We start from the raw sequence: 14,038 nt of genomic DNA, 5'->3' as shown, positions 1-14,038 counted from the left end.
TCACCTTAACAGTGTAAAGGTCACTTTTTAAATATTTCACCTTTATTGTAATTTAACAGCATATATGATATTATTTTTGCTTCCCCCATGATCAACTTTCCAAACTTTGATTTTTACAAATAACCCTTACATTTATTTAAAATATGAAATTAACAATGGGAGAAAGTATTGCATATAATTAGAGAAAACTATTTTTGAGTCATGCTATGAATTCCGAGAAACCATTATCATAATAAGAATTAGGCAAATGCATTATGTAAATTACCTCGCTTCTTTATTTTCTCCATTATTATCCTTTCCTCCAGCGCTCTCTAAATTACTTTTTTGTTTGACCCAAATATAAGATGATGCTGGTGCACTACTATTTGAATTGGCTGAACTCAAACTTTTGTTTGATTTTGCGCCTATCAGCTCAGAGAGAGATTTTGGAACACGGTCCCTTTCCAAGCACAGAACAGTGGAGCGCTGAACAAACGCAGAAAGAACCAATGCATGCTTGCTCCCCCTGACTACATCCTCTTCTTCTTGGCACAGAATGCAAGTATATCTAGAAATACATAGAATAGTTTGATTAGAAGAGGAATTGGAAAAAACAATAAACCTAAAACTATTAAAATCTTGAACATTCCATTCAATTTTGATAAGAAAGAATTATAAAACCCTAGTTTGCTTTAATGATAGAAATAAAAACATAACCAATAACCTTTGGCTCTCACAAAGGATTACTTACGACGAAGGCCAGACATATGTGATAAAATGTAATGTTTTCAATTCAATCAATTGAACTAACATATACTCGTGTATTTGTAAGAAATCACCTGTATCTACTAATGTTGTCATGAATAAATTGAAGAATCAGATTACACAGTATCTGAAACAATACGTATGACTGGCTTGTTCTGCTCTCATAATGCCCCAAAACAGTTTTAAAATATTGAAAACTGCATTTCATCAATTTACTAGCCTTTAAATTACTATGGTGTAGTAAAAATGTGGAAAACTTACCATTATTTAAGTATTTTTTTTTAAGATTATCGTTATTATTTATAAATCTGCCAGTTAAGGAGTTAAGGAAGGTTTCAGATGGACACAACTACCAAATAAATATGTTGTTATTCCTAAAAAAACCCAACATCCTACTCTACAACAAGCCCCTTTTCATCTCAGACTTCCTTCTTACCTTCATCCCGATCCTATTCCTGCCCTTTCATCATTTGCCTAACATTCTAGCCTCTATCACAGTCTTCAACATCCCACTGCTAATCAACATGCCATTGCTTCATCCATTTTTCCTGTCTCCTTATTATTTCTCCCAACCATCCCTTCCCACCTAGCATACCTAGCATACCCACTTTTCTCACCTGTTTTACTTTTGGTCCATTTCACCTCTTCCATCCTTCTCCAAACCCATATTTTAAAATCCTCCAATCTATGTCTATCATCCTGCTTCCATGTCCATGTCTTTGCGCTGAACATAACTAGCTCCATAACAAAGGTTGAACAGGCCTTTTCTTCACATCTTCACTCAATGTCCCTGTCATCTATTCCCTCCTCCTTAGGAAGCTTCTTTGCCTAATACCATTCCTCTCCTTATGCCTTACTACTACATCCATTTTGGCCCAAAACACTTTCGAGATATGTAAACTGTCCTACTTGCTCTAGTCTAGCCTTTCTCTTTCTGTAAAAACCACATAACCTTCATTTTATTTACATTTATTCTCATCCCAGATCCATAGCTCTGAATTTTCAATTCACACAGCAATGCTTGCATTACCTGGACTGACTGAGAAAATAAAGCTCGTTTATCAACAAACCTGATTTTATGAATTTTTTGTAGACTCCTATTCCTATATCCAGTTCTTCCCATGACTCTTTAATCATTTCCTCCACATATATGTTGAGCAGAACCGGTGATAATGGACAACCCTGCTTACATCTCTTCATCATGCTGCCCATCCGGACTCTCCTCACTCGCACCTGAGCAGTCTGAGACATGCACAGGTTGCGGATTAGCCTTCTGTTCTCCCAATCTATTCCTATTTTCATTATACTCATTAGTTTATGACAATTCACCCCATTAACTGCCTTTTTGAAATCAACGAAACAAGAAAATACATCCTGATTGTATTCTACATTGTATTCTTAAACCCAAACTGATCATCCTCTAAAATATCATTTGCCCTGATCTCCATCCTTTAGTTAATGATCATGAGAACCACTTCAGCTGCCTGGGAAATCAAACTTATTGTTCTGTAGTCTGCATATGATGTAGCCTTTACCTTTTTCAGAATAAGAACTAACACTGATCTCACCAAGTCTTCCGGCCAGATTCTTCCTCAATGATGCTATGAATCAGTCCATTATACTCTTCCTCCCATATTTTCCTTTATCTTTTAGTAGTTCTGCAGGAATGTTGTCTACTTCCAAGGTGTTATTTGATTGCAACTCCCTTAGTACCCTTTCTATCTCACCATTAAGTTTGCCTGGACCTAAGCTATCTTCATCTATGTCATATTCTTTTTCTATGACTAAACTCGTTGGCCTAAGTTCTTAACCATACAGTTCTTCAGTATATTTCTTCCCTATCTATATTATCTTTTCAGTTTCAACTATTATATCACCCGACTTATCCCTAACTGTTAATACAGAACTTCGTGATATTGCTATTAATATCCCTTTTTTGATATATTTCCATTTTTTTTCACGAGTACTCCGCTCTCCTCCGTCATTCATGATTTTCTCTACAGTCTGCTGATACTCGTTCCTTGTCATTACAGTTAATTCTTCTTAAATTCCATTACCTAACCAGTACCTAAACCATAGTCCCCAACCTCATCATCATCTCTTCCTTCACCTATCGTTGCATTAATACCCCTCATCACTATCAAATGTTTCCCTATACGGACATACCTGATAATGCCATTTAACTGATCGTATATCCTATCAACTCCTTCCTCCTTATGATTGCTTGGTGGCATGTATACCTGAACAATAACCAAGTTCTTCGGTTCTGCTTTTATCTCTACTAGTAATATTCTTCTGTTGCTTTCTCTGTGTTAACTTTGCTTCTTCCTACATTTTAATTAAATATTATGGAAATCCCTTGTTAGCTCTCGCCCCTTCACTGTAGATTAGTCTATATCTATCACTCCAGTAATCCCCACCATCCTTCCACCTCACCTTGCATAAACCTAAAATACAATGTTTTCTCTTTCCATCTATTGCTTAATTTTTCTGATTTTCCTGTCTTTAACTTTTTCCTCACGTTCCAAGTTCCTATTCTAACTTATTCGATCTTCTTCTTCTTCTTCTGTGTCTTGTGCCCTGCATCTGATGGTTTTCCTTTGCTAGGGTTTCATGAGATGATGACCGTGTTAGCCTTGTATATTTATAAGCATTCCTGTGTATATGACTATAGAATAATAATATTAAATGTGCATGCCAATAAATATTTTCATTCTAATGATGGATTAGATTGAAATCAGGAACAAAAACAGCATTTGAGATGTATTTCCTGTAACTGATCTACACTCAACTGCAACAGCAACTTCCCATGTACGCCCTTGGATGATTCAGACTTAACTTTTGGAAAGTTAGACTTTTTAGGCTGTAAATATGACATACTGAACTTCCAACTAATCAACAAATTATCATGCATTTGCATGATGACTTGCTGTCTTATAAACAATGGAATGAATGGAAAGAAAAGATCTCAAGAGTGCAGTTCTTGCAGATAAGGACTTCTGATTTTCTTTGAATTATTATCACATCTGTTATTGCAGTGAAAAATGATCAGTTTGGGTGACTTTAATCCCAAAATATTTTAAACTAAACCTATACAAAAATCTGTGGAAAAGTATGAGTCTTTCTTTCCTTTTAAGTAATGGATATTAAATACTTCCACAAAGTGAAGCCTGAAACAATAGAATATACTATACAAAAAAAATTATAGATGAACATTGCATCGATGAAACAACATGAAGTGAGCCTTATAAATTAAATGTATTGACCTCAGCTCATTTAACAATGCACTCAGTATCTCCTACTTGAACACTTCAATCTCTTTTAGGATGACAACAAACTATAAATGAAAATTGAGAATATTTTAGTCAATTCCTTACCGCTTTTGAAACCCTACAGGTGGGGTCTGCCGAGGACCAAAAGCAATAGGATCGCCAACAAAAGAAGTTTCACTTTCTTCAACCAATTCAATATCTGCATCAACGCCACTATTTTCCACATCTGGAACTGAAAGGGCCCGTTGTATGAATACTTATGTTCATATAGTTTACTGTAGTGTATGCTGTAAAAGACTGTTTAATTCAAGCATTTTTAAAAAGAATAGTGACCCTGGATGCTTGTACACGAGGCAGTACAGGTCATTATTAGGCATAAAAGATTAATGTGGCCTGGGCTCAAATACAAGTACAAAATAAGAGAATGAGTTAACTTCTTGATGCAACATGAAAATGAACCAGCATGGGCGCAAGAAAAATAAATACATATTTTTCTAAATAAATAAATTTTTTTTAAAAGTATCCAATTTATGCAAGAAAAGCATAAACAAATAAAATTTATGAACCAAAATTGTCAATGAACTATCTTTTTATCCTGCTTCCAGACATGGAATTTTTGACCCAAAAAAATGCGAGTTGGCAATGAGCTATAAGAAGATTTCATTTACCTCAAGGAGCAAGACATTTCTTGATTATATTGAACATATACAGGGTTCGTCTGGAAAATAAGTGTACTGAGCTCAGGAAAAAAAATTTATTACACTTTTACACATCTTAAGCTAATATTCCTCAAAATAGGACCCTTGTGAGTCGATACACTTGTTCCAGCGGCGTTCCCATTCCTGGAACGCTCCCGTGAAGGCATCATCGGGAACCTCTCGAAGACGTCGTCAACCTCTTCTCTGCCCTCCACGAACATCTTGTGCCACCGAAAGATCATGTTTCTGGACATGGCTGACTCCCCGTAAGCCTGGTTAATCATACCGACAGTTTCGGTAGACAATTTCCCAAGCTTTACCGCAAATTTGATGGAATGACGCTGCTCCAAAAACTTCGGCATCGCGTTCCGTGACGTGGGTCGAGCGTGGAGGTTCGCGTTAACAGAGCTCCTCACTACACCACAGCTCAGAGCCGACTGCCTTTTTCAGCGTCGCTTGCCAACATACCCCCCTCCAATCGCAGCCCGTCAGAGCGGTGCTGGGCGCGCCTGGAGTGGCGCGCCCAGCCCAGGAGTCGGTACACTTATTTTCCGGACGAACCCTGTATGCTAAATCATACGTTGCAGAACTTAATTGTTGTTGCCAGGAAATTACTAGAGAAGTATTTCACCATTTAATACATTTATAAATACCATTTGTGCTCTAAACATGACTTAAACAAATTTTAATGTCATTATCTGTAGACACATTGAAGCAAGAAGAGGATTTAGCCGTTACATGGACATTACTTACTTGTGGCCTCAAAGAGTTGGGCATTCTCTTTCAAGAAACTTCTCTGCATTGCCATCATCTGCTCCATAACTTTAGCACGTTTCATTGCTGCCATTTTGGTTCTCCTTTCTTTTTCCTGCTAAGTATCAACGTGTACACTCAAAAGGAAAAATTAAACATACAGAATCAAATACAACTTCCAAAGAGAAGTGCCAGTCAAGGCAAACTCTGACCATGGTCAAAAACTAGATGCACACACACCTTGGATGCTTCATCTTTACCCTCTCTCCTTTTAAGGACCTCACGGCTTGACTCAGATCCCTCAGCTTGAGGCTCTCGGCCAGATGGCTCACCACCGACAGGTGATGATGCATTTCGCAAGGCAGCAACCTGCATCAAATAATTAGTTACATCTTCAAGAAACTGTATCACGGTACAGTAAAAAAAACTTACACTGACAAAAACTAACAAGGACAGGTTTGGTCAAACAATCATACCAGCTATTTCATCTGCATCAGACACTGGCACTGGTCATTTTAATTGACATCATAAGAAAAAAATTCTTAAAAGTTAAAAAAATTGTCAGTTCACCTCTCCAAAACTTAATTTTAATATAAGTAGACATTTATTAAGAAAACATTAAAGAAATGAAAACGAAATTGGAGTTTAATGACACGGTACAATCAAAATTTCCTTAATGGCAATTTGACGAGTTGAAACCAAGATTGTCTAGTAAAATGACTCATATTGATTTTGAAGGTGCCTCCTGTTGGTTCTAATCTGAAGAAAATCTACTTATTTACACCAAGTGGTTATTTACAGAATTATTGGTTTGACTTTTAAAGACTTAAATTGTAAATTCCAAGTATAGAAGAGGTATCTTTTGAAACTATAACTCAAATGCTATACCACAACCATTGTGAAAAAACCTTTTTTGATTGTCATTGACTTAAAGAGAATTTGTCCAGGAAAATACCAAAATTATTTTCCAATCCTTCTTTTTGCACACATGCGCTTATTTCCAGATTGCACAATCTGCAGCGATGACATGAATGGAAGAGAATCTATTCTTGGAATCATTTAAAATTTAAGCTCAACACTGAAAACTCACATTCATCCAAACATAACCCTCCTCTGCACTAATGTGATTCCAAATCTAAACAATAGTGTTAGGGATATGTTCTTCAAGTCACATTTAACCAACCACAATTATCAACTTGAAGGTTTGTTTGATAGGTGAGGGCAGAGCACATCTTGCACAAAGTCCTATGCACCATGAGAAATTCATCACATCATGGGGGATCAGTTCCTTTTCCAGAGCTGGCCATGGTTACCCAGAAATATCTGCCACCCCAGAAAATCACACACGTTGGGTTAAGCTAAAGGTGCCCAGAATGAACCGGGCCCTCAGGTCAGTGGCCCAACGCTCTGCCCCCTGGACTACAACATCCCCCTCAATCCACAGGTAATGCATACATCACAAACTCTCTGCTCTTCCAAAATTATCATAGTTGTTATCACTCATCATATAACTAACTATAAATATTTGATTATCTGTATTTGTTTATCATCAGATGATGTAGTTTTTGCTGCATCTCAAATCATTAGAGAAGACAACTATTTGTGCTATTACAATTCAAACAGTTGAACACTGAAATCCAGTGATGTATTTTACGTGTATATAACATTATTAAGTGCAAATAGTAATAATTCCGTGGCTATACTTAAAGTGTGGAATGAATGCCAATGAAAACTTTGTCAGAATATCTCATTTAGCCCATAAGTTGTCAATTATTTATTTCCCTTTTATATAGTTTGAAATGCTGCTAATCTTTCTTAGATGTAAATACAACATATGAAATGATACTCTTTACAAGACAATTCTTGGGCAAGAGATTAACTAAGGATATTGGAGAAACACCAAATTATTCAAAAGTTAATGAAATTGATTTTTTACACAATTTCCCAGTTTGCTAACATTTTGTCTAACACTCACGACAGAAGCCACAAATGTTTTCTATCTAAGTGCCTAAATGTGAATTTGCTGAGCCACTATTAATAAGTGACTTTCGCAGCAAAAGGCTAATAATGGGACAAAAACAGTACCCTACTGGTATATAATAAGAAGCTGATGAATTATCTATGGCCTAAATAAAATTATTTAATAGAGGAAATGAATCTGTATACCTTTTCAGTCCTATTCAAAACATTTGGAATGATTTCAAATAATTAACTGGGGAGCCTACATAGAAAGAAAGCATGAATATGCAACACTGGCATATTTTTGAAACCATGCCTATTAAGTTCTACTTCAGTTGGTAAAGTGCATCTGAGATGCAGAAAAAGGCCTTCAACTACAGATTTATTGTAAATTTTCAACAGATGAAACATTACCTGATTAAATTTCCCAATTGTCCACAGCAACATATCTGTGTGCGCCTCAACCCTTGGACTTCCAACTAGCTTCTCAATAATTTTGGGTATTCCAACTCTCTCAGCTCTCTCCGTAAAGCAAAAGAATCCGGCAACAGCATCACCTACTTCTGCCATTGCATCTATCGCTCCATCTTCCCCGAGGGCACGCTTGGCCTCTGCTTCTTTGGCTCGCTTTCGGCTCCTCTCCTCCTCATGCAGGGCGTAACCAATTAGATGAAGAGTTTTGTGAAGCTGAGCTTCCGAGAAGCTCCTTGCTCTGAGATCAGCTGATCTGAGGGAATTCAAAAGAACATAATTCAAATTGTTTCGTTAAAAAAAAGTGTTCAGTAATCTTAGATCAAACATTGCATGCGTTCAGCTTTTAAGAATGACTAGAGAAAACAGCAAAAATCCATTAATTTTATCTTGCTTCATTCAAACAACGTTTAATTGTAAGCTTTAAGTAGTGCCAGGTAAAAGACACAAGACTTTATGGGCTTGGTGACACCAATTACATCAGAGCCTTAACATGTTTTAATGTTTTTGCAATTATGTTTTTCTAATTCATACCATTTCTTCATGCTTCTAAAATCTATGAATACAATATAAACTTTTATTTACACCCTGCATGATGTGTGCCTCCAAATAAATAATCTCTTAATTCAATAACATATTGATACAGCTTTTTTATCTTTATAGCATGATACGGCCCCGGTAATATTTCACTTAAAGAAGTTCTGCAGCCATTACCTTAGTTCTCGATATTGCTTCATTTTGATGTTCATTTATATTGATTTAAAAATTGACAGGTGAAAAAACAAACACAAAATCAAGCAGAAGCTGGATATTCTACAAAAGGTAGCACTGCAAGAATGGGAAACTTGTTACAAAGATGAACTTTCCCATTTTGAAAGATTTATGTTAATTTGCTAGCTAGTTGAAAATTGCAATTTTGGTCAGTAATAAAAACTGAATTTTCTTTTGGCCTGTAATGGATAGGAAACTATCAGTGCATGGTGTGCATTTTCAGTTATGAAATTTCAAGATGGAGAACATTTCATGATTCACTAAGGGCAGTTGACCTTTAATATGCAATATCTCCTGGCGCATTAGATGCACCCTGAGTTTTCAGGTCAGAATTTACTAAACATATTTTGATCAGCAGAAAAGATCATATAATTTTTATGTTAACACTAAGAACGAGGGTCATCCGGAAAGTAGTACCCGTTCGTGCCGCATGAGGTGCTGACGACGCGAGTAGCCGCTGGACGAGGTCAGATAGCTTCAGTGGCTTGTCTGCCTTCTCTGAGCCAAGTTGCGTGACGCTAGCATTGCCTGTGTTGTTTCTGTGATTGTTTACAATGTTTAAAAAAATTGAGAACGCCGCCAGTTGTGAAGTGAGGGCAGTGATTAAATTCCTCAATGCAAGAAACGTTCGCCCATGTGATATTCATCGCCAATTAAAGGAGGTGTATGGAGACAATGTAATGGACGAGTCGTCTGTTCGGCGGTGGTGTCGCAACTTCAACATGGGGAGGGGGAACACACACGACGATGAGCGTTCGGGGAGACCGTCTGTCATTACAGACCAACTGGTGAGCTCAGTTGACGAATTCGTGAGGAACGATCGGCGCGTCACAATTGATGACATCTGTGAGCATTTTCCCAATGTTTCTCGAACAATTGTTCATGAAATTGTTAAACACCATCTGCATTATGCAAAAATTTGTGCAAGATGGGTCCCTCGCGTATCTCAATGAGCTGGCGGCGAAGGACTATGCAGCAGGAATACAGAAACTTGTCACACGTTATGACAAATGCCTTAATTTGCTTGGAGATTATGTTGAGAAGTAGTTTAAAGTATCCTCTTTCAAATAAAATTTTTTATGTTTGTTAATATTTACTTTTGTGTCTTTATTTCACGAACGGGTACTACTTTCCGGATGACCCTCTTACAAAGAAAATTGAACAGTTACATTAAAAAATTAGCAGCTACACGAATATCAATGTTTATTCATCACAGAATCCTGGAAATTTGCCATTGCTGGGCTGGTCAATTGCCTTTCAGCTGCCATGTTTTGGTGTTTGTAACGTAATTCACAAATTCAAATTTAAATGCAATATTGTACAGTTACCTTCTGGTTTACGGTTAAAATCCCATGAATTTATTATCATTTTCACTTTTTATGGAATACTTAGCTCCTGTTATTCGAGTTTATTGGGAGAGATACACAATGCATGCATCTATTGGAAAAGGGGTAACACCCCGTGAACCCAATGCGTATGATGTTTTGCTGCAGCACTACATGTGAGATGTAACTAAACACACTACAGTTTACTTGAACAATTTATTTGGGTATTTTTTTAAGGAAATACTTTCAACGAAACATTACTACTTACTACCAACTCAACTTAGTGATATCATTGACATTCATATTAGTGGTAACCACTTTCTACACCTGATGCAGGAAGAAATAATTAATAGTAAGTATTTTTCCAGCAAATTGGCCTGGGCTTATACGTGGAAATTACTCTCTTGTACCCTTGGCCCATAAGACTCAGGCTGATTTTAGAGAACATTTTGGAATAAAAGAAGTGTGTCTTTTGAGCCAAGAAATACAGTACATTTATTGTTTCCTATTTCTATACTAGAAGTTATAATACAAATGTTTAATAGTGTGAGTTTGATATTTACTTTCACTCTTGCCATTTTCATTAATAAATTACTGCTGTTTTCATTCTTTATTTTCTATAATGCTAGAAGATATTTGTAAAATGACTATGATACAATACCTCTGCAAAACAGTGGTCATGATGTGGAGCATAAGATCACACTGAAGCAGGTTGGCAAGCATAGCAAAGGGTGGCGTGAGAGGAGGTGGTGCAGGCGGAGGGCAGCATTCCAATTGGCCCTGGGACTTTCTTATTTTCCTCTGGACTTCTTCCGACTTGGACATTTCCTCCCGGGTATAATGGTAAAAGAAAACATCATACTCACTCTCCAATCCTATATGGTAGAAAAATGAAACAAAAACTAATCACAGGCAGAATACAGTTTCATCAGTATTTTATACTTTCGAAGGAAACGCCATAAAATTCGGTGTTGGCTCAATTACCACACTTTCACCAAACCTATGAGTTTGATTGCTTGATACATTGATATTTCATGATGATGATGATGTTACATTAGTCAAGACAGTTGAAGCATTGTGCAAGCGTACGAGTTGTATAATTATTATAATAATTGTTTGCATAAAAAGAGGTGATTCACTAAATCATACAAAACCTCTAATTACAAACATCTCCAACCCAAAGTATCAGCCCTGTAACACAATTTGACTACATGTATCTCAAGGAAAAGAAACAAACAATAAATAGAAGTCCATTTGTGGTAGCAGTGACTCAAGGAAGGGCTTCGAATACATCACTTGCAGTTACAGAGGAACTCTTGTAAATGAAAAGCTCATTTTGTGATATTGATTCACGTCACGATATGTCATGCTATTTTTTTTCCAAGGCAAGTTTGATTATAATACTTGGGACTTGTCTGCCCCCTGAAATTGTCTATCTGCACATGTAAGTTTTAATAATAATACATTTCTGATGCTGGCTCTATTGCTCTGCCTACCAATTCCTCAACTTTTACGTCAATATATGGCATATGGATTATATGGCAATAGCATAACAGAATTAAATGACGTTTAATCAAAGAACAAAAATAGAACATATATTTATATCATGCTACTGAAGTTGCCCACCATAGCAATGCTTTTCACTTTTGGAAAATTATTTTTTTTATAAGTAAGTAAATTATGCAAAACAATTTCACCGCTCTTGGCCATGGTTTTATATTACCAGAAGCATAAATTGGAGCAGCTTAAATTGAAGGCTTACTGAACACATGGATGGTGATACCAGAAAATGGGATATGAGAGGATAGTGACTGCCCAGAAAATAAATGTGTACGAAGCAGATATGGAAAGACATTTTTGACCAACCTAAATTCTACAGACTTAAGGCAACCCTCAAAAATTTTTCCAATAATCCACTGAATGTGCCTCAATTACCTGGCAGAAGTTTATATACACCACGATCTTGTGATCCAGGATTGGAACCACTACTCTCAGAATTGGTTTGGCCAGTTCTTGGTCGGAATATAGCAACTTCAGCGAGAACATCATCAAGACATGAAGTGGAGGGCACTGATGAAGGTGCACCACCATCCTCCAAGCGCAATGCCCGGCCCAGTTCAGAGTGCGCCATTGGCCGAACACACAGCTGCTGGACAACTTCTCTTCTGACAACTGACCTTGGTGTGACACCTTCACCTACACCAACCTGAAAGATGAATTTGGATCATTTGGATAAATGAATTCAACCATTATTCAATGAACACATGAAAGTTAATACAATATGGATTAAATGAAAACTCGAGTGCAAATGAAACATTGACACCAAACAATTCACCTTAAACCATCTTTTATCAGAATTAGAAATGGAGCTCAAGAAAAGTCTATAAATTAGTAATCAGAGTTAACTAAAAGGGTAACTTTTTGCCTATTGTTAGTTACATTTAACTATTCTTGAAGAGGCAAATATGGGTGCATACACAAAATAAGCATCAATTTTTAAATGGTGCACAAAGAAGGTAAACGCGAATTTCATCACATTTAATGCAGCAGTCATGCCAATCGTATAATCAACTGCTGAACTATTATGCCTGACAAACTAAAAAATGTTATACCACTGAAAATCTTGGAAATTTTACAGAAAAATTGCGATATTTATTATTCTAAACTGCTTCCGTAGTGTGCCAAGAATACACTCACAGTAAACAAAGAGCACTCTATTAGCTCGGCAGAAAATTAGCCCAAAAATGTAACAATCAATATTCAATTCTATGAAATACCAATCACTATGACTTTAGAACTTGAAGCTAATCAAGGAGCATTGTATGGATTGCTGCTGTTCACTGATGTTTCTGTCAACTTGAAAAATGGAGCTTCAAACTAATGGCTTCATAAATATCCGGCATGAAATGATTTGGGGCAATTCATCAATTAGCAATGATAGATTAACAGCAATTTATTCAAAGGTTTTGGAAATTTAAAATCACATTTCATCCAATTAGTCTTGCATCCATACTTCAGACATTATTGCAATATAGTTATTATTTTATGCATAAAATAAAAATAGAAAGAAAGATAGTAATTCAAAATTCTTTTCATCAAGTGGGATTCATCTGTACGTACGGTATATGCCTGATATAAAGAACATGATATATAACAAGAATCCTGATATAACAAGTAATACCCAAGGTAGTTCATTTCCCAATAGTTCACACACAAAATGAATCAGCAATGATGAAGTAGAAGCATGGCACCCACAGCACTCATCAATATTAAAAGCAATCAACTTCTGCATTAACATGGAAAACCAAAAATTGCATCTTTATTTTAAGGCCAAGTGCACATAAGTTCAACCATCTTAGGCTGCCATTCATAAATTTAAGGGCAAATGTACATGTTTGGTGGCTCATTTTTTCTGTGGGGTGGCATTTCATTCAGTCCACAGTGCCATTATAACCCATTAAGGGGTTATAATTAAAATTCTGGATATCGCAGAGTCTACCCGTTTCCATTAATAATGTGCACAGAGATCAACGTCTGGAAAATTCAATTATATCATGTATATCAACAGTATTAGTGAGCTGACCATAAAAATATTCTGATGGCCCTAACTTTGATCAGAAAAAAGCATATGAAATGAAGACTGGGACCTAAGTGATTGAAACATTATGTCCTTCATTTATTTGCTAGTGTGAGCTCATTAGTTCCACAGTTTGTTTGCAAATAAGTAAAACTTTTCCATACCTACTGACAAAATGCAGATGAGTAGTTTTCCAGGGGATATAGGACTAAAAATATGGAACAATAACATACTTCATCCCATAAGTTTGTATACATATATCTTTTTATACGTCAAAAATGTATGTTAAAAATGACAAAAATGTAGAACCTTTGCATTAATAGATTAAATATCATCTCATTCAAAAGATATGATGCATAATCTCTAGCCAATGAGGCACTGTATTCATGATACCAGAATAGAGTATACACTAAGATCAACAGCCAAAAATTTACGTTTTATTAAAATATGTCCATACATCCTATAGAT

The 14,038-nt window shown here is 36.2% G+C and overlaps 1 protein-coding gene across 2 annotated transcripts in view; it reads right to left on the bottom strand.

Annotated features, from left to right (window-relative positions):
• Positions 1-14,038, bottom strand: part of Ubr1 (Ubr1 ubiquitin ligase) — a 90,790-nt gene that overhangs the window by 14,524 nt on the left and 62,228 nt on the right. The window contains exons 19-25 of one of the 2 annotated variants that reach the window (XM_071588287.1): positions 11,929-12,199; positions 10,655-10,868; positions 7,841-8,153; positions 5,708-5,836; positions 5,468-5,585; positions 4,122-4,248; positions 266-547 (exon numbers count right to left, since the gene is read on the bottom strand). In XM_071588287.1, coding sequence (XP_071444388.1) covers positions 266-547; positions 4,122-4,248; positions 5,468-5,585; positions 5,708-5,836; positions 7,841-8,153; positions 10,655-10,868; positions 11,929-12,199 — 1,454 coding nt within the window. The remainder of the gene's footprint in view (positions 1-265; positions 548-4,121; positions 4,249-5,467; positions 5,586-5,707; positions 5,837-7,840; positions 8,154-10,654; positions 10,869-11,928; positions 12,200-14,038) is intronic. The other variant, XM_071588288.1, reaches the window with a different exon arrangement.

This window comes from Hetaerina americana, unplaced genomic scaffold, assembly GCF_022747635.1.
Source record: "Hetaerina americana unplaced genomic scaffold, ioHetAmer1.1.p SCAF_3, whole genome shotgun sequence".
In the NCBI taxonomy this organism is placed as follows: Eukaryota; Metazoa; Arthropoda; class Insecta; order Odonata; family Calopterygidae; genus Hetaerina; species Hetaerina americana.
This window is presented reverse-complemented; position numbering and strand designations above follow the sequence as displayed.